The sequence below is a fragment of the Gobio gobio genome (assembly GCF_949357685.1).
Source record: "Gobio gobio genome assembly, chromosome: 15".
NCBI classification, from domain to species: Eukaryota; Metazoa; Chordata; class Actinopteri; order Cypriniformes; family Gobionidae; genus Gobio; species Gobio gobio.
In genome coordinates this window covers 33,729,726-33,751,407 of record NC_137108.1, presented here as the reverse complement: position 1 = coordinate 33,751,407, position 21,682 = coordinate 33,729,726, and the positions used below count along the sequence as shown (strand labels likewise).

Genomic DNA, 21,682 nt, shown 5'->3' with positions numbered 1-21,682 from the left:
GTGCATAAAGATAAAAACATGTCATAATGGACAGTCATTGCATGTATCAGAATTACCTATATGCAGTAATGACGAATGAAATTGGCTAATTATTTGATCAATCATGGCAATGCACACATGTCTTTAAACTGACTCTTCAGGTTGAAGGTGTCTATATTCCGCCATGTAAATAGCGAATCCGCATTATGGTGCAAGCATACCTGGCTTTTAAAGGGAATGGGAGATGACAGTCTGATTGGTTTATTGCACGTTACACCCAAAACACACCCATGACTCTTTAAGAGACTTGGTACAACCCTTTTGGACCATGTGCCTGGCACGCCGACCATTTTTTCCGTCGTTAAACTAGCAAAAGTGGATTCAGACACCCTAAGTGCACCTGCGCCATGCACTTCAGACCATATGCTTAGATCATTACAATAGGGCCCATTTCTATACATTTAATCAGAGTGATTTCCTCAGCATTTAGATTATTATTGGTCTTTCTGTCATTCTGTCTCACCCATTTTCTCCCCAGTCCTCATATTGCCTTTACTGACCTTCCTAGTCATATGTGGATGTGGGCTTGTCTGTTCCTGCTTTAAGCTGGTGTCACACTAGCTGAATCAGAATGACTCAAAAATAGGTCAGGGATGTCACACTTACTGACTGTTGTTGCTGAAATCTTGTCCTTCTCTGTCATAGTCACAGATTAAGAATTGAAGAGGGCTGACCGATTAAACAAATGTGTCTGACATTTTGCTCCGATTGCCTGTCACTGTTTTGAGAAGCTCCATTTTGGCAGGAAACTTTAACATCAAAATTACCAAAATAAAATCTAAAGCTGTTAAGCCAGCTTTAAATGGTTTGATATGTGGTTTGGGTATCCTCCCTTAAATATGGAGCAGTAATCCCAGAAGGTCCTGAAGCTACTCTCCATACCCTGTGTCTGTCCTGCTTTCTAGCTTTAGTTGCATTGTTATTGTCCTTTACTTTAGCATTTGCTGAATATTGTTATAAAATGTCCTTTGATGCATGTTGTTGTATTCACTTTCTTACAGATACGTACTTCTGATGGGCCTTCAGGACCGTAACGAGAAGCTGTTCTACCGAGTCTTGATCTCAGATGTAGAGAGATTCATGCCCATTGTGTACACGCCTACAGTGGGCCTAGCGTGCCAGCAATACGGCCTTACCTTCAGGAGACCTAGGTAAGAAGACTGCTGAACGTAATTCAATTTGTTTTTATAGTTAAGCTCTTTCTCCTTCAACACGTTCCTTAAGCAAACACATGCATCCAACTGACAGCTTATCTTTCAGCTCCTGGCATTGTCACTCTGCTTTTGAATTGTTCTACAAATCGTCAAGTATCTTGCCTCAAGGCAAATGAAACTGAACGCCTCCAGGAAAAATGAAACATCTGTCTGGAGAGTTGAATATACATCCTGTCATAACAAAAATTGTATTGTATGGAGGAATTTAGAGACTGTGCTGTCAGATTTTTTTTTGACTCCTTGAAGTATATGCCAGTTTAAATAAGCAGAACCTTTAGTTCATTGACGAGCTGGCATATGTTGTACGATTGTTATCGCTCTCAGCTTCCTGTCCTGGTTGAATGTGATTAGCAGCCATTATCACCCATTTTATCTCTCAAATTATGCCTCTTTTTAGCCCCCCACCCTCACAGCTGTACTTTGTGGAGTTAGGTCTGGACATGATCAAATATAAGAATGCTTTTCAAGTCTTCTCATTGTTTTCAGTGATTCATTTTGAGGGATTTCCTTGGATGCTCAAATGAAGGAAAATTTTAGAGCATTCCACAACCTCAATGTTACACGAGAGCCTGCAATCTCCCTAAATGCAAAGTATTTGGAAAGAATGCCTAACAGACTCATTACCTCTGATGTTATGATATAGGACAGTGGTTCTGGTGGGTTGCAACCCAAAAATGCAACCCAACTAACCATATAATTGTGCATAATTAAGAAAGAAAGATAAATTAAAGGGATAACATTAAAGAGAACAGTTCCCATATCTTTTGTTGTTGAGGTTAAAGATTGTATAGCCTACGTCCAATCAAACTACTGTATTTTAGTGCACTTGATAGTATTGCTCATATTACTTATCTTTTTTAAATATTTGACCCAGTGCTTGTTTCACAAGTTAAAGGGCTAGTTCACCCAAAAATTAAAAAGTTGTTTAAAATGTCTTATTTGAAGTATGGATGCATATTTTGATATTCATATTCTGGCCAGTAATTAATTAATTTTGTGTTATGGCTGATAAACGAAAATATAATCATCCATATTATTATTATTATTTTAAAGTAGAAACTGTTACACTCTAAAAAAAAAAGGTTCTATATGGCACCAAAAATGGTTCTTCGTTGTAATCAATGAAGAACCACTTTTGGTGCTATATAGCACCATATCTTAACATGTTTTGTATATGGTAGCGGTGCTATATAGCACCTTAGTCAAAGAACTGTTGAAGAACCGCTGAAGAACCACTGAAGAACCAAAATTGGTGCTATATAGCACTTAAAAAGGTTCCCTATGATTACGAGCCAAGAACCATTTTTGGTGCCATATAGAACCTTTTTTTTAGAGTGTATGCTAGTATATTGTGCATTCCTAATTTCAAAGATTGCTCACAAAAACAACAACAAGTTCTTCTTTGGAGCAAATCTCTTTTTTGTATTTATACTCACACAAATGTCAGCAAAGACTTCCTCATGGGTGTTAAACGTGTCAAACGGACCACCAGGGTGGAGCAAAAATCTCAGATTAGAGCGCTAATCACAAAAGCTTGAAATACACAGTGTGAGGTGCAGCTGGGTATTATTGCCTTGAATCTCTCTCACACAGACAAAACAGCAGTGTATTCCTGAGTAAAGTATATATATTATAGCTGTCAAGCGATTACATTTTTTAAAAATCTAATTAATTACACAATGTGGCAAACAATTAATCTAATTTGGCTGAGAAATTACCCCCAAGAGATCATTTTAAGTCATCATTGTGTTAAATGAGAAAAGTGTAGATTTCCATCCATTTAGCCCAAAAACCGGATACTAATGGCTTGGTCAAAAGGAATTCTGCGTGTAAGCCTTTTCAGCCTTTCGGTGAAGTTCTCTTAATTTATTGATATCTCATTTTAAATCTGACTCCATTAATAATTTTATCTGACTCCAATTCTAAGTGACTCCATAAAGTGTGCTACATTTAGAGTTTATCAGCTGATTTTACGATTAGTTGCGATTTAATTTAGATCGTTGATTTTCTTTGTATCTTCCTAGTTTTCATATTCGTTCATCGAGAGACCCAATATCGCAGAGAGACAGACGCGTCCGGACCGCGCGCTCACGGGCACAAAATAATACTTCTGTAATTAGTCAGAGGATGCAGAGTGACTATTTTACCTTTAAGTGGTTGCACATGCTCACTCAACAAAAAGTGTAATTTTAGTAATATTCACTGACTACAATTTGCCAATCCAGCGATAGTCAGGAATCGGAATATTGCACACGCTGCGCTCCATGCTTCAGTCGTGGCGTCATCGGTGTGATCTATCATAACCCTAGATTTTGCGGTAATAAAGGAGTATACATCGATCCATACTAGAATAATGATTTCAGAATCATACAAGATAAATCAAGATTAACATTTATTTTGGCCAGACAGGAACAGTAAATAAAGTAAACAAGAATCCATGGTACACAACTGATCAGCGTAAAAACATAAAACACAATTGCAAAGCAATATGAAAATAATTTAAAAGAGTCATCATGTCTGGCACACTACATGCAGTTTGCACCACACGGGGGGTTCTGACTACAGAATATTCCCCCTGAGAGTTAGATTATCCAGCCTTAAATACTCCAACTAGAACAAAAGGTTGTAAATATTTGCAACACACCCACCTGGTTTTGGGGGAGTGGATCAGATATCTTTGAAGAGACTACTCAAAGGAGAACTGAATTCTCATTAGTTTTCAATCTTTCTAATACTACTAGTGACTGCAGTGAAACTGAGACCATTTTACCATTCGCACCGAGACCTTTAAAAAGACATCAAACATGAAAGGGATAAAACAACAGATTTACAAGATACATCATCACTGGTATATCTGCATTTGGTGACTTGAAAACATGGCAAGGAGAGGGCAAAATGGGGAGGGGGGAGGAATGTTTGTCAGGGTGTTGTCACAGTTTCTGTGAGATCTTCTCTCAAGATTAGTGACTTTTATTGTTCTATTGCTGGGGTGTGTATCTCAGCTTTTGTCTTAGCACCAAAACCGATCCTTACAAAAGCATCAAATACATCACAAAAAATATCTTTATAAAAATTTTTTTTTTTATTATTGATTTGTTTAAATGGCGGATTCATTCAGGAATTAAGTAAATTGCTCTCTTTATGAATGGGCCATTGAATCATTGATGCACCCAATTGATTCTCTCAAAATGTGGATTCATTCAAAAATGAAGCACCGCTGTGTGTTGCTCAGGGATGCAGTTCTGCTCTGGATTTATAGGTAATATTTATGTTGGCAAAATTTAACAAAAGCAGACAATATTGCGTCTAAAATATAACAATATTAACTTCTTATTTATTGAACTGTTAAAAATCAATATCACCTTTGCACTGCTATTCGGGACAAAGTGTGATATTGCGCTTGTTACTCTGTGATATTGCTTAACTATATCATATGATTATGACATTCTAACTGCATTCTATAGGTTACATCATGCAGTGAGTTGTTGCCCTGATTAATGCATTAAATGCGTTAATAATTTTAACACATTCTTTTTCTCCATAACTAATTAATTAAATGTTAAAATAATTAAAATAATTAATCTAATTTGGCTGAGAAATTACCCCCAAGAGATCATTTTAAGTCATCATTGTGTTAAATGAGAAAAGTGTAGATTTCCATCCATTTAGCCCAAAATATAACAATATTAACTTCTTATTTATTGAACTGTTAAAAATCAATATCACCTTTGCACTCCTGCTATTCGGGACAAAGTGTGATATTAATAATTAAATACTAATTCTTCTAACACATTCTAACACATTCTTTTTCTCCATAACTAATTAATTAAATGAACGCGTTATAGCCTCAAGTCTTTTTGGGTATGATGCGACAAGCTTTACACATCTGCATTTGGGGATTTTCTTCTCCTCAGATTCTCTCAAGCTCTGTCAGGTTGGATGGGGATCATTGGTGGACAGCCTTTTTCAGGTTTCTCCAGAGATTTTTGATTGGGTTCAAGTCCGGGCTCTGGCTGGGCGACTCAAGGAAATTCACAGAGTTGCCCATAAGCCACTCTTGCATTGTTTTAATTGTGTGCTTAGGGTCATTGTCGTATTGGAAGGTGAACCTTCTGCCCAGTCCAATGTACTGAAATCTCTGGACTAGGTTTTCATTAATGCTATCTCTATATTTTGCTGTGTTGAAATGTCCTTCTACCCTGACGAATCCCCTAGTCTCTGCCACTGAAAAACACCCCCACAGCATGATGCTGCTACCACCACACTTTGGTAGTATTGTGCAGGTGATGGGCAGTGCCTCGTTTCCTCCATACATGAAGCTTGGAACTGAGGTTCATCGGACCAGATCATCTGGATTCTCACAGCCTGAAAGAGTCCTTTTGGTGCTTTTTTTCAAATTCCAGGTGGGTTTTCATGTGCCTTCTTCACTGAGGAGAGGTTTGAGTCTGGGCTCCCATTTCCATATATGATAATGGAGCTCAACTGGAGTGACCATTAGCTTTTTGGTCATGACTCTAACCAAGGCCCTTTTCCATCGATTGCTCAGTTTCGCAAGGAGGACAGCTTTAGGAAGAGTCCTGGTTGTTTTAAACTTCCATTCTCCTGGGAACCTTCAATGCTGCAGATATTTTCGACACAATCCTCTCTGCAGCTCGTTCCTTTGACCTCATGGCTTGGTTTTTGCTCTGATATGCATTTTCAGCTGTTAGACCTTTTATTGAGAGGTGTATGCCTTAACAAATCATACACATTCAATTGATTTTGCCACAGGTTAACTCCAATCGAAGTGTAGTAACATCTCAAAGATGATCCAAGTGAAATTGGAATGCTTCTAAGCTAAATTTCAAGTGTCCTTGAAAAGGTTATGGATACTTATGCAATGTAATTATTTCAGTTTTTTTTTTTTTTGCATTGCCATTATGAGGTATGGAGTGCAGATTGATGTGGGAACATTTTAAATGAAAGCAGTTTAGCATAAGGCTGCAACAACAAAATGTGAAAAAAATGAGTACTTTCGCAAGGCACTGTATATATACAGTATATGAAGCATGGCCAAGTAAATGTATGGGCAACATACTGCATAATAAACAAGCTTCTAATCACTTAGGATCACCAGACTTAACAACAGCATGTTGTAATTTACCATGTCAGATTTCTTGTGCTCGTCCAGCAGGGTTCATATCAGATCTTTGAACCCCAAATAATGGCCCAGTGTGAGATGACCTTTTTGCAGTGGTGGTTTAGACAGATCTTCCTGCTCACCCACCACTGATCTTCAGATGCCAGAGAACAGACTGGGGAATTTCTAATTTACAGAGGATGACCTTCCTTCCACAACATTTTAAATAAAAAAATACTTTCATGTGAAATATCAGGGTTGTATGAACGACCTTTTCATGTCCCATGACTATCGAATAAGTTGAAACTGAATGCAAATATGAAAGGACTTTGTATATTACTAAGCTTATGATATCAATTTTACATCTTTTGTGGAGTCTTTTGAAAGAGATGTAGATGCATCATTATAGACCTGGATTGTTTTAAAAACTCAAGTCCACTACTAGTTTAGTTAGTTTCGGCTAGATTCAGAGGGATTTGTGGTTGCAGCTCCAAAGGTCTAAACTGTAGTCTAATTGCCTATAGTAGTTTATTGACCTGATTTAGTAGGGCAAGAGATTAACAGTGTGGTTGGATATTATTCCTGTCATTATTCCTGAGATAATGACAGAGAAATTGCTTATCAAAGTTGTCATGTTGAACACGTCCTCTTAAACTTTATGGCCCCAATTAAGAGGTTTAAGACTTTCATTCTTTAATTTGGCCCACTCTAGGATCGGATCGATGAGTGTCTAGGACTTAGAAATTGATTACCGTTTCAAGAGAGCTATTGGACTCGCATTGAGTGGTTGATTGTGTTTACTGGGTTTGAGCCTTTAGAAAAACATCATTTTAATTGTATAAGTCAAGTATACTTAGTGCCATTTTAAGTATATTTCTGAGAAAGACATAAAAGTAGACTGAAAGTATACTTTCTTATTTTTTTGTTTAAAAGAAGTATACTAGCACACTTGAATAAACCTAAAGGGAATTAGGGTATGCTTGGTGGTGTATAAAAATCATATCCAGTTGTAGGTTGTGGAATGTTTAATTTGTCTCTCTTTTCCACTTGCGTATATATACACTTCTCAATGTAAAATCTTAATGTCACGCTCAAAAGTTTTGCCTAGAGCTGGATGGATCATTCAGGTCACAGTGTTGTCTTCAAACACTATACACCTTGGAGATATTTAAAAATTTTCTTTTTGATCCAATTAGAATTGCACTGCAGTGTACATTGCAAACTATGGAAGCTATATAGTACTTTTGGCTTCTTTTGCTTATTCCCCTATGAAGATGTACTCTGACCTTTGGATGATTACGTTCTGGTTTTAAGCCACTGTATTGTATAGCAGATTATGTAAAAAAAAGAAGGTTCAATGTTACCCAATTCCAGGCCAAGTTTTCTCTGTAGCAAATCATTGAAATTGGCTGAGTGGTTGAAATTCCTTTCCTTCTAGTAAAATTGTGGAACCTTACCCTAAAGCAAGAGAGGCTGATGAGAGAAAAAAGGTGTAGCATTGGCAGTTTGAGTTTATATACTCGTTCATGATGGGGTGTTTTTGTGATGTTATTTCCCCATGAATATACAGCAATGGAACACTATGAGGTAATAATATTAAATAATTCTATTAAGTTAAGTTCTCATGCAGATTCCAGAATAATTTAAAAAAATATGTTTGTGTTGGAGACCCCCCAAGCATCTTCCTGACTGTAAATTTGCATGTACATAATGTGAAGCACTGAATATCACAGGACTCATTTAAGAAGAACTCATTTCCTAGTGGTAAGAGGTTGAATGGTTTACCATTCTGTGATGGATGTAAATGCCCTCCAGTTACTCAGAAACCTCATTTTCCAACCACCAGTGACATACTGGCACATTCTGCTTTTTTTCTTTATCCCGAGTAGAAGTCAGAGTTGTCTCTGGGGGATGGTTGTCTTTTTATGATTGTATATTAATCAGAGGGCAAAAAATATATTTTTTAAGGCAGTTTATAGAACTTTAGTGAAGAGAGGTGATTCCTTGTAGAGCACTATGTGTTTTGAGCAGCTAAAATTCTACCATATTGCTGTGTTGACTGTATAGTCGTTTTTATATAGAGAGAGAGAATTACTAAAATGTGCTGTATGTTTACATTCCCATGTGTCATAGGGTTTGCAGCCCTGTGGTTCTTGTACCAGAAATTTAAATTGAGGCTGCAGGATATGCTACATTTTGACATGATAAATTAATTTAGTATGAAATTAAAGGATTAGTTCACTTTCAAATAAACTTTTGCTTATAATTTACTCACCCCCTTGTCATCCAAGATATCCATGTCTTTCTGTCTTCAGTCGAAAAGAAATGAAGATTTTTGCTGAAAACATTTCAGGATATTTCTCCATATAATGGAAGTCAATAGACCCCAAACGGTTCAAGGTCCAAATGAGAGGTTCAGCACAGCTTCAAAAGGGCTTTAAACCACATCAAACAGTACCAGACGATCAATAAGGGTCTTATCTAGCGAAATGATCGGTCATTTTCTTAAAATAAATAAAGTTTAAGTTTTGTAAGCACAAATGCTCGCCTTGCTCTGTTCAGTGATGCGCGCTCATGACGTCACGTAAAACGCAATTACGGTGAAAAGGTCACGCTAGACGCAGGCGGAAGTACCGAGTCAGTGTTTACAAATGAGCAGAAGGAGGACCGTATCCACATATTCAAACGTCTTTGCGCCTGCTAGCGTGACCACGAGCGCGTGACGGTGTCATTGTTGACGTACAAGCAGAATGTAAAGGTTGGTCAGTGTGGTATTTGTCCCGCCCCTCCTCCACTGTGATTGAATGGCTGGGTAAAAAGTGACAGTGATGAGAGCTGCATTTTACCCAAAGTTGAACATTCTTCAACCCTCGGTGACCAGTAAAAAACGCAGAGCGCTCAGTGTGAAATTGATGCTCAGTAACTTGTCACGCTGCTAAAAAAACCTGCAGTGCTCCCATTGAAAATTGGAAAAGTACACTAGTCTTGGGAATAAAAACGCTTTGGTTGACACACAACCTAAAAGATTATACAGGGCCTCAAAAAGGCATTTAAGTCTCATTAAAAATATATATGATTGTTTTCTTAAGAAATAATTGCCACTTGGTCAATTTTTCTAATGCAATAACATTCAAACATTTTAAGTGTGTTATTACCATTCAAAAGATTGTGGTCTGTATTTTTTATGTTTTAGAAAGAAGTTTCTAATGCTTATGCTAAGGCTGTATTTATTTGATCAAAAATACAGTAAAAACTACTTATTTTCTATTTTAAAATGTTATCTATTCCTGTGATGGCAAAGCTGAATTTTCAGCAGCCATTATTGCAGTTTTCAGTTTCACATGATCCTTCAGAAATCATTCTAATATGCTGATTTTGGGTTCAAGAAACATTTGTTATTATTACCAATGTTTAAAAACTGTTGTGACCTTTATCCTGAAAATCCTTTTCAGGATTCTTTCATAAATGGAAAGTTCAATAGCATTTATTTGAAATTGTAATGTTTTGTAACATTATACATGTTTTAATGTCACATTGGATCAGTGTAATGCATCCTTGCTGAATAAAAATATTTATTTCTTTTTAAAAATAATACTGACCCCAAACTTTTGAAAGGTAGTGTGTTTGCATAGCATTATATTGACACGCTTGCATCTGTTTTGAAACATTTTTTTTAAATGAAAGTCACCATTTGCTGCCATTAAATGGGCAAGCGTGAGCTGGACTTTTTTTTTGTTTGAAAAAATAAGGTTGTTATAGGGTGAATAAACTCTAAGCAGATAAATGCACCTAAATTGTAATGAAGCTCAGACCAGTATTGATTTAAGTTTAAAATATATGCAGCATGTCACGGGTGTGTGCAGGCAGGAAGACAAATACAGATGAATCAAGTTCAAAACCTAGTTTAATTCCACACAATCTCAAGACAGGCAAGAACACAATTTAACGTAACGGTGAACAGACAAGGGCTGCGTCCGAAAACCTAGGCAGTTGCCTCGCTGCCTTATCAGACAATGGCTTGAAAGGCAGCGTTTGTGCATGAAGGCACCTCACAAAACTAATTTCGGACAGACTTCTTAGGCAGTCTAACCGTTTAATGATCTACAGCAAAATAGAGAGAGCTTTGGTGAGAACTAAACAAATATTTAATTACTACATTAGTAATTTCTCGCTAGAAATGACATCAGAAGTGGAAAATGTTGGTAAAAAAACAAAAAACAAAAAATTTACACGCAAATTGACCAGCAGACGCAACTTTCGGACGCCATCAAAGAACAGGATTGTGGGATATCAAAGGCAGCGAAGGATACAAATGTGCTGCCTTCAAAAATTGATCAGATGAAGGTATCTCAGGAGACAGGAAGTGACTTTGCCTTCCTACCTTGAAATGTGTCCTCCGAAGGCAGCCTTTTCCAGGTTTCGGACACAGCCAAGGAGCACATCAAATAATCTATCCATTCAACTCCATTCCATTCAGCAATTACCACATCTAATCCTATAAGCATGAGTATATCCTATAAGCATGAGTATATATATATATATATACTCTTAATATATATATATATATATATATATATATATATATATATATATATATATATATATATATATATATATATATATATATATATATATATATATATATATATATATATATATATATATATATATATATATATATATATTCCTCGACAGTTTTCAGCATCCCTCCACCACCCTGACTCCTCACTCTTGGCTTGATCCTACCACAGCCAGTAATACCAGGGGAGTACTCTGGGTTCGGGCCAAATACCGAGCTCAGAGCCCTATCCTCGGACAGCACACCAACGCATACTATCTTACTTATTTGTAAGTGTGAATTCATGAAATAACATTTTGTTTTAGCTGAATTTATTTAATTAGAATTGAGTATTAATTGATGTCACACAAAATGGTGTGTTTTATTTTGCCAACACAGTTTTGCCACACAGATTTTGAGAGTTGGTCAGCTAAATAAAACAGGCGGTGTGCCAAAGAAGTATACGAATGGGTAATATATACAGAAGCAGATGCGCGGTACATTCATTTTTCTCAAATAAACACCTATAAGCTTATTTCTCTGGCACATGTAGAGATTGAATATTCAAGTTGTTTATTCCTTTTCTACCCCTAAAAGTAAAAAGTAAAAATTCTTGTTTTTCGGGGGTATTCGTTCATTCATTTTTTTTTATATTAAATATGATATACGAATTAAATATGATATACAGATTGATAAAGGAGTTATTTTTGCAGGAAGCAAAACAATTAGTTTAGTGTTTAGTGTAGCTATCAATGTGATACCAGTCAGTTTGAAGATATATTTGAGCTATACATCCCATTATAAGCCTAAAAGGATTTCAACCATCTCCCACTCAAGGGAGCGTCAAGGCACCTGACACATATTGTACAAATACACTGTTCTGACCTCAAGGTTAACATTGCACATTTACCAGATTTTAGTGTCAGTTACTATATAGGGAGCAATAAAGTATATCATACTGAAAACAGGTGTTGTACACTCAATGTTGTAATAATTATCTGCATTTTATGTACTCTTAAACCTGTGGTCATCAGTCCCACACATGCCAAGCCGTGGCATTGACTCCTCCTTGGTGGTGCTCAGAGGCCAACAAATTCTCCGTCCAGATGTTTTAGGTTATCTGTTGATCCAGATGTGTTAGTCTTGGTCCTTGCCATTTATTTGCTTTTGGAAGATGTTTTAATTTCCAGTCACCTTGGAAAGATGCATGTGCTCATTGATTGGGTTGATTAAAAAAAAAAAAAGAATAAAAAAAAAAGCTCTTTACACTTTTTATTCTTCATTTGAAAGTAGTGTTAGGAGTTTAAGCAGTGTTTAACAAAACATAGCCTACATTTTACATAAAAATAGATAAGTCTGGAATAACATCAAATTGAACATCATGCACGTTTGTTAGAGGTTGTTAGGTCTTAGCCATGTGTTGTGAAATCATTGTAGCCTACCTGTTTTGCAGAGATAAGACAGTATACAATTATCTATGCGTGGCAAATCACATAACGCTTGTCTGTTGTTTTAACATAATTTAGGAATGCATAAAGCTTGGATTACAGTGACATTATTGTTTTACGTCGGTTGGAACAGCTTGTGAAAGCACACTTGCACAGTTTAATTGGATGAAAATGGTAAATTTGAAAGTTAAGTTAACGCAAATGTTCAGAAATTATGGCTGGAAGAATTTAAAGACAGATTTCACCCAAAAATTAACATTTCCATCATTATTTATTCAATATAATGTTGAAATACCTTTAAAAACATGTTATATTTAAACAGAAAGTAGTTCTTTAGGTTTTTTCAGTGTCAGGTTTGATCTGTGTTTGAGTTTAGTTGGAGGTGGATTTTTGCTGCGTCCCAATTTGCCTACTTATACTATGTCCTAAAAGTATAAAAAGTACATACTTTAGAGTGTGTAGCAGAATAGTAGGCAAGCTTTGGGACATACTACTTCAAAGGTAAAGATACTATGTCATCTTTAACAGACAGCTCTGTCGCCTAGTCATGTGCATCCTGTCACCGTTTAAACTGCCCTGTCAATCATCTAGTCACAGTTAAAACCTGCCATATTCAATTTAATTCAATTTCCTACCGTATCGGACAGAATTGTAGTAGCATGTTGATCTGCCAGTCGTGGGTATTTCATGCAGAGACTCCCCTCACGTGTTTGCAATCTGAATATGATGATGTGTTTAAAAGTGAATGGCCAAACGTATAATTACAAAAGTTCTCAAAGCTGTTGCAGATGAAATATAATGTGGTGGATAACACTAAATAAATATATTTTCGTCAGGTTAGATACTGATAACTATTCCCTCAAACCCCTTTATTAAACCTCTCTACTTCATCGACGGACTCGCACATCCGTCATGTTTGTAGTCTTTTAACACTTTTTATCCGCGTTTGTAGTAGAGGTCAACTGATAGTGGATTTTACAGATACCGATAACTAGGTTGGACCGCTCTTGCCGATAACCGATTAATCGACAAATAGTTTTTAAAATGGTAAAACAGCACTGAACTTTTTAAAAAGAAATAAAAAACTGTACTGATCCATGAAAATAGGCTAAATTAAAAACGTATAAATATGAATATTGAAATGAGACGTCCTAAAAGAACAAATTCTTCAGAATTTTTTTTTTACATTAAAATACTACAGGTCAAATTTGTTTCTTTACCTATAACCTAGAAACATGCATGTACATTTCATAGGTAACAGTATTTGACCTGTAGTATTTTAATGTTAAAAAAAATTCTGAAGAATTTGTTCTGTTAGGACTTCTCATTTCAATATTCATATTTATACGTTTTTAATTTAGCCTATTTTCATGGATCAGTACAGTTTTTTATTTCTTGTTATAAAGTTCAGGACTGGTTTACCATTTTAAAAACTATCGGTCGATTAATTGATGATAATAGCTAAAATTCACTGACCACATCACTGCAACAACCCGGTCCTGCATATTTGCACTATTCAACATTAGGAAGATTAGACCCTTCCTATCAGATCATGCCACACAACTACTGGTACAATCTCTTTTTCTCTCCAGACTGGACTACTGTAATGCTCTTCTAGCGGGCCTTCTGGCATGCACTATCAAACCCTTGCAACTGATCCAGAATGCAGCGGCGAGGTTGGTCTTTAATGAGCCGAAGAGAGCACACGTCACGCCTCTCTTCATCAGTCTGCACTGGCTACCAATAGCCGCTCGCATTAAATTCAAGGCACTGGTGCTCGCCTTCAAAACAACCACTGGCTCTGCACCAATATACCTAAACTCGCTTGTTCAGACTTACACACCCTCCAGGAACTTGCGTTCTGCCAGTGAACGACGCCTTGTGGTGCCATACCAGAGAGGCATGATATTCGCTGTCACTGACCTTTTCCTGGACCGTTCCCACCTGGTGGAATGACCTACCTATCTCAATTCGTGCGGCCGAGTCTGTAGCCATTTTCAAAAAACATCTAAAGACACATCTTTTCCAGCAACACCTGACCAGTCAAGAATAGCACTTATCATTCTATGCATTGTCTGTCTGTCTAATTTATATATATATAAAAAAAAAAATTATGTTCTGTGCTAGATTAACTGACACTTGTTACAGCACTTGCATATTGTTGCCCTTGACTGCTCTAGTTGCTTCTATTTCCCTCATTTGTAAGTCGCTTTGGATAAAAGCGTCTGCTAAATGACTAAATGTAAATGTAAATGTAAACAGTATACAAGTCCCTATGCAACAAGGATGTATTAGCTTACATGAACTATATGCATTATGCATACATTTTTACAGCATGTATTAATATGAGCAATACAATTGTACCTTGATCATTCATGTTAGTTCATAGCGCATTAACCAAGGTTAACAGATACAAATTCAAACTCAATTTAATGTCGAAATGAACATACTAACAATGAACAATACTTCCACAGCATTTATTAACCTTAGTTAATGTTACAAAATGAATCTTATTGTAGTGTTTCCATTTCATATAAATCTAAACAGTCTGCTTTTTTAGAAAGAGAATATCTAATTAAAAAAAAAACGAATGCGTTAATGCTTTGTTTATGTTTCTGTCGGCAGCATGATGATACAGTTTGCTTTCTCACATCACTAATTTTATATGCAACATTTGGGTCGGACTTGCGTGTTATCACATTGTTTTAACTGCTTGAGGTACTGCTAATGTTAGTGTCCTCTCGATGACAACCATACACACTGCTGGTATTTACCTGTTAATGCAGCATCTAGTCAAGAAATTAATTACTTTTGTAATTATTTGGCAACAAGTACTGTAGTGCTCTCAATTCATACCGTTTCGCTGTCGTGTTTTAAACGTGCATTTGATGTGTCAGCACTCTCCATGCAGCATGTGCTTTCCGTGCAGCGAGCAGCCTCACGTGTGAAAGTAAACACAAGGCGTCAGTGATAGTTTTTATTTGACCTCTAGAGGCCGCTCTTGTGCTTTATAATGCCAGCAGACCATTCTCAACGCTCTCCTATCGTGTGTAATAACAGCACATCCATCTCAGCCACTCCAGCAACGGACACAACTCAGAAAAACTATCTGTGTGGATTTTTGCAGATAACCAATTGTTCCACCAATCAGCTATCGGTGCCGATTAATCGGCCAAACCGATGAATCGCTCAACCTCTAGTTTGTAGTTCGTATCGAATCCTTGTTCAACTCGCAATGAGTTGTGGGCAATATTAGCCATGTGCACAGATCTGCACTTCGAATTCTAACCGTAAATAGTAGACCATCTGTGTATCTTTGGAATACTCATTACTACAATTTGGGACGTACTAATTCTGTTTTCGAATATTATTTAGGATGGATAGTATGCAAATTGGGTTGGTTTTGCACCATTTTCTGTTCAGTTACCTGTGTTTCTTGTTTCCTGTTTCCTTTGATTGGTTCATATAGCCCTGCTGTGTATATAGCCCTGTGTTTGTCACGTTGGTCATATCTTGTCTCATAATAGTGGTTGTTCTGTTTATCATGTTTTTGTTTCATGATATCCTGAGAAGTTATTTACTGAATTTGTTTTAATTGAAGGCTACATGAAGTGCCTTGAAACGCGTAGCATTATTGAAACAGGAAGACCGGGTGGAAGATATCGAACAGCTCCTCCCCTTTTAAAAAATGGACATTTGCGTTTCATTTATATTACAGCTCGGTCAGAGCTGTTGAGCTCGGTAAAGCCGCCGCTTCCTCCAAATATCCTCCATATTGCTTTAAAAAACAGCTTTCTGTGCAGAATATGTGCGATACAGGGTCCAATAGTTTTCTGGTCTGCGCCGTCTCACTTATATCCGCTCTGTGCTATCAATGGAAATCTAAATCATTCCCTATCCCCTATATAGTGCCATTCACCATGTAGAAAATAGTAAATGCATGAACTTCAGCATCTATTAGGGGGGCGGGACGCTTTAGATTTTAAAGAACATTTGAATGGGCAGAAAATCTGATGAGAAGCTGAAGTGCAGGGTGATGTCATCAAAATCAATGATCCCTATTGGCGGAAGTGAGAGACTGTAAGTTTTGAATGTTTAAATGTTCTAAATGAGAATTTTATCATTGTTTTGCAGCACACTAGCTTATAGATAACAGTAAGACTAACATTTTCATACTAAAAGCCAAAAAACTTCAAATTTGATTTAATGGGGACTTTAAAGAAACTGCTTGTGAATAGATCCAACCATTTATTTTCATTTTTACTGTATGTAATACTTTTATGATACTTTTAGGGTCCATTGCATGAAAACTGTATTTTATTAAAAATGTCTCCTTTTGTGTTCAACAGAAGAAAGTCATACAATAATAAATTAATTTCTCTTTAAACCTAGCAAGCAGAAGAAACTCTCTTTAGAAGAAGTTAAATACTAAGTCAAGCTCCAGACTTTGGTCTGCCTGTACTATTTCTCTGAAATTAAGTAGGGAAGTCACGGCAAAAAATCTTTGGCCTGAACTTAAAGAGAGCTTTTAATAGTTTGGGAATGAATTGAAGATGCCAGAGTGTGTTTAATAAGTGCTTGTGAAACACTATGCAGCATGCTGGGATTTTCTCAAAGGGCTCTATTTGCAGGCTCTATTGCAGTGTCAAACACTTTTGCAGCGTTTTATAACTCTGTGTGGTGTCATATTTAAAAAAGGCTCCGTCCAACAGGTCACTGTGCTGACACTTCTACATTTAATTTTAGTGCCTTATTATTTTATCAGCTGCAATAAGTGCAACAACTCCTGTGGGGAAAACAGAATCTCAGCCTGAAGAGACTTTAAATGTGATTTAGTTAAATAAACAAGCCTGTGGGCAATTTTGTCCTCCTTAAAACTGTGGGAAAGTAACCTTTAGGGACAAAAATTCAGACGTCCCATTGACTTGTCATGCTGCTCGTTTTTTATCTAGCAGAACTTTTGATGTTTGGTTCCGGATGCATAGTCATAAATAATTATGTGTAACAGGACATTTTGAATTCAAATTTATCTCAATTTATTTTATGACCAATGTGGATAGAACCCATACTGTGTAGGACTCGTGGCCTTAAAAACATGTTACATTTTATGGGACATTATTAAAGCATTTATGTTTCCTGTATGTGCACTTAGTCTTGGGGTTTTATAACCGGGAAAGCATCAAGAGGTTGCACATCACTCCAGTACTTTAGAAAGAGTATGTGCGCAAAAGCTCTGAATATACTGTATCTCAGAATGTTAATCACATTTAATGAGGACTCACAAAGCCTGACAGGCATTGCAGCAAAAATGAAATTGCATGACCGGAGGTATAAAAAATTAAATAAAAAACACACTTTTGCGTCAATTTATCTCTCCATTTGTGCATATCATTCTGATATGTGGGAGTTTATCATCATTAAAACTTTAGTGTCAGACTTATTTTCTGCTCGCATCTACATACCTACACAATTTTGAAGAGATGTGAAAGCCATATTTAAACATTAAACCATATTAAATATTTAAACCATATTTAAAATGGTTTTTAAGAAGATCTTTGTGCTGCTCTACTTTGATTATGAAATACTTTTTATATGCAGTGCACCTTTTCCATGGTATGTTGTTTGAATAGACATTTTCTTTGAGTATCCATTCTCATTAACACATAAACACAGATGCAGCTGCTCAAGATGATTTGTACTGGGGGGAAATTGGCAGTCATCCTAGCTATAGTGGAGATTCAATGGGCACCGTGGGTGCAGTACACCCACAGTCAACAGAGGAGGCTTTGGAATATATTGTTGAATTATTTGTTTACCTTTACCTATGTAAATATGTCATGAACAATGCAGGCATTTTCATCAAATTTCCTTTTTTAATTTAAGGAATTATCCACTTATGTGACTAAGTAATGGGAATTCATTGGTCACAGCTTTTATGGAAGATTGGATGTCATTCAGTACAATTTGCTTACAGTAACTTTGACTATAGCTCTGTGGGACTCGGAGGTGATTATAATTGGTGATGATGGTAAAGAATGTTTTGTTGAGTTAAAAAAAAACTGGGGAAGGTCCATCCTTATTGCCAATTTTTTGATGGCTGCTCTTTTTGATGATATGTTATTCATTTGTTTATTTATTTTAGTATCTTTGTAAGAGTCAGAGGTTAGAGAATCTTAATTCAGCCACCAGCAGCAGTGTATTTTTCCCACTAAATTATCAAAAATCATGATTATTTTACTGCCGAAACTTACATTAATCTTCTCTTGAAATGGGGTCCGATGAGACATGCGGATTGCATTAACAGTGATTTGTGTACAGTCGTCCCACAAGGCACTGTTATATGCTTGTAGAAAATGCAATCCACATTCATCTATAAAATATACCAAATCTGCACAATCCATAAATCATAGTCACACAAGCAATATTTAATAATGCTATAACTTTGCCTTTTATTTAATTTCCAAGGTTCTCTGAATTAACTTTCTTTAAAAGAGTCTCTGTGTGGCCAGACACAACTAATACTATTTTCATATGGGATGTTAGTGCAGTTGTGGCTTTTGCTATAGAGTAGCAGCCAGTCTTTAGCACGATGTGCCATATACTCTATTTGATGTAGCGTTTTAAGCATGTCAGTTGTTTAATAGCCAACGTCACGCCAAAATGCAACAATTACTGTAAAGTAATTGATGGAAAAATGGAGCATGGTTGTAATTTATCTGTCTTTTTTACTTTGACTGCAGAGGTCTTATTCCACTAGCATTGTGTGTGTGTGTGTGTGTTTCACTGTTATGTAAGCTTGGGTAATTTGACTCTTCTGACTGTCTGAATGGCGAGTCGAGGAACTGTCTATGACTCCCACAAATACAGACGGGCAGGCCTCTCTGACCCACAGACATTGAAATGCAGCACCACTTTTTTACTGAAGAAGGAAGGCCAGTACCATCTATGCTAACTCCAATCATTGTATTTATTCCTTTCTAACTGTAATTTTTCATCTAAAAGCCCTCAGCCATGTCTGGATTGCTCATAATGAGGGGGATGCAAACCACAGTCTGGCACTCGGGGACTGAAGAGGATGGTCTATGATTACAATTCTCTGATTTCAGGAGTTAAAATGGCTTTGCACTTTGCATAGGCTGTATGGAACAGGGTGGTGGGTTCAGAAAAATGAACGTCTCATGCAATGCGCTCGTCTTACTGGAATAGAGGAAAGTTTGGCCGCCGTCGGCAGCTGGGTGGAGAGAAGTCTATTGTTGCTGCTAGTGGCCCGCACAGAGCGGAGGAGAGGGAATTGGAAAGAACGGATGGTGTGTTTGTCCAGCTGATTCTTCGTTTTTCATCTGAGTCCCTCCGTCCCGTTCCTGCCAAGCACTTTTCCATCCCTCAGAGCACACGCACGCCCTTGCACACTCCCACGCAGTGCTCTCACAGATTTAGGCTCTCTGTTTTATTGTTAGTGGATCATGTCCCCACAATGACGTTTGAAGCAAGTTGATGTTTACAGAACTTTAATTTTATACTGCTTGCTCTGGGCATATTTCCATTTGCCAACTCTGTAAATATCACAGGCGGTTTATAAAGGTGGACACTAAATCTGCCCTTTCTTCTTTTCTAATACCAGGTGCCCACTGTTGTGCATAGTAATCATCTAAGATCGTAATATCTCCTCTCCTCTCCTCCATTTCTTTCCACTCAGATTACCTTTCTGTCCTGTCATTATCTCATAGATCAGGATTAGGAAGGAGCCTGTGTCAAGAAATCAGTAACCACATTCTGAAAGTATTGTATTGTCAGTGCTTTTTGGTGCCAGAAATTGGTCAAATTTAGCCGCATAATGTAATCTCATGTCTCATTCCTATCTCTGTCATTTTATATCACATGTTTCTTTGTCTGTATTTATGTTTGTTTTGAAACCAGAGAACCTCCATGGGATTATTCTGTCTGTGGGATAGTTGAATCATAATTTTCATTAATTTATTTAGCAAGTTCTTATTATAATGTTTACAGTTTTTGTGAATTGCTAAAACACATTTCTCAAAACCATCACCCACTTTCTCAAAACCTTAAACACAAAACCAAATCTTCAAACTACATTTAGAGGACCTCTGGCTCTTCTGTCAAAATCAAACAGTTGCCTCAAAACCATTTTATCTGTGCCCAAAATCAAATCATGCTTTCAGATCATACACAAAGCAAGTCAATATTATTAACACTACAGATCATTCATTAGACACTACATAAAAAATTGGAGAACACAGCATCCAAAGCATGCAGTTACAGAAAACAAAGTAAACAAATTTTGCAATTACTTAGTTTTTCTCGATTGTTTACACACAATTTCTGAAAGCATGCCTCATACTCTCAGAACTCCACACACAAATCAAAAAACACACACACAATGGGCAAAACCCCTCAATTATCTTGCAAAATGAAACTTTACATTCAAAACAATGTTATTTCTTCTCAAAATTGTATTTTGTTTTGAAATGACACACAAACCATCATATGAATAGACATTTATAAGAACCAACTGATGTGCTCAATGAAAAACACTATGATGAATGGAAAACGCTTCTTCTCCATTCATCATAAGGACTTTTTTTGGTTCAGTGTTACACTTACTACAGACAGTACATACATACTGTAAGTGTGTTGTAAAATATTTGAGAATATTGGTTTTATACTCAGAACACACAAATACATGGTAAGAAATATATTTTATTTTTCCCACAAAAACAATGTACACAGTGTACATCCCAACCAACACAAAGTTGCACATACAGTGGTCTACATACAAAACAAGAGATTTTCTGCATGGAAATTGTGCCAAATGCAGAGAATTGTGTGTTGTGTTTTGAAAAAAGTGTGTTTTAGAACTACAATTTCAGTGTAAAGCAGGAATTGTGCTTGTAGTTTAGCATAATTGGTTCAGAGGGTTGGTGCACGTTGTTACATGTTGTGGTCATTGTGTCTCAAGTACCAGTATTTGTGTGTAAACAATTGAACTGTAAGAAAGGATAATAATCACAACATACAGTAGTAAGGTGAATAAATTGTATACTGTTACTGTATGCACTGTGTATTGTACTGAATATTGTATAGTAGGCCTGTTGAATGTCTGTATATTCAGCATACTGTGACCCAAAAGCAAAATCCAAAAAGGTCAATGAAAACTAAATGAAAAACCTGTTCACTCAAAAGAGTTTTGCAACTGCAAAATCAAGGTCAGTTAGAGATTCTGCCTCAGCAGCACGTCTTCTTGTTGGGTCCATCCTAAAGACTTTGTCCACATCACAGGCAATAT

General features: G+C 36.6%; 1 protein-coding gene across 2 annotated transcripts in view; it reads left to right on the top strand.

The window, feature by feature from the left end:
* me1 (malic enzyme 1, NADP(+)-dependent, cytosolic) overlaps positions 1 to 21,682 on the top strand; it is a 129,176-nt gene that overhangs the window by 50,268 nt on the left and 57,226 nt on the right. For both annotated transcript variants that reach the window (XR_013818048.1, XM_079837139.1), the window contains exon 3: positions 1,041 to 1,190. Coding sequence is in view for 1 of the 2 variants with exons in the window: in XM_079837139.1 (XP_079693265.1) it covers positions 1,041 to 1,190 (150 nt within the window). In the remaining variant the exon portion in view is untranslated. The remainder of the gene's footprint in view (positions 1 to 1,040; positions 1,191 to 21,682) is intronic.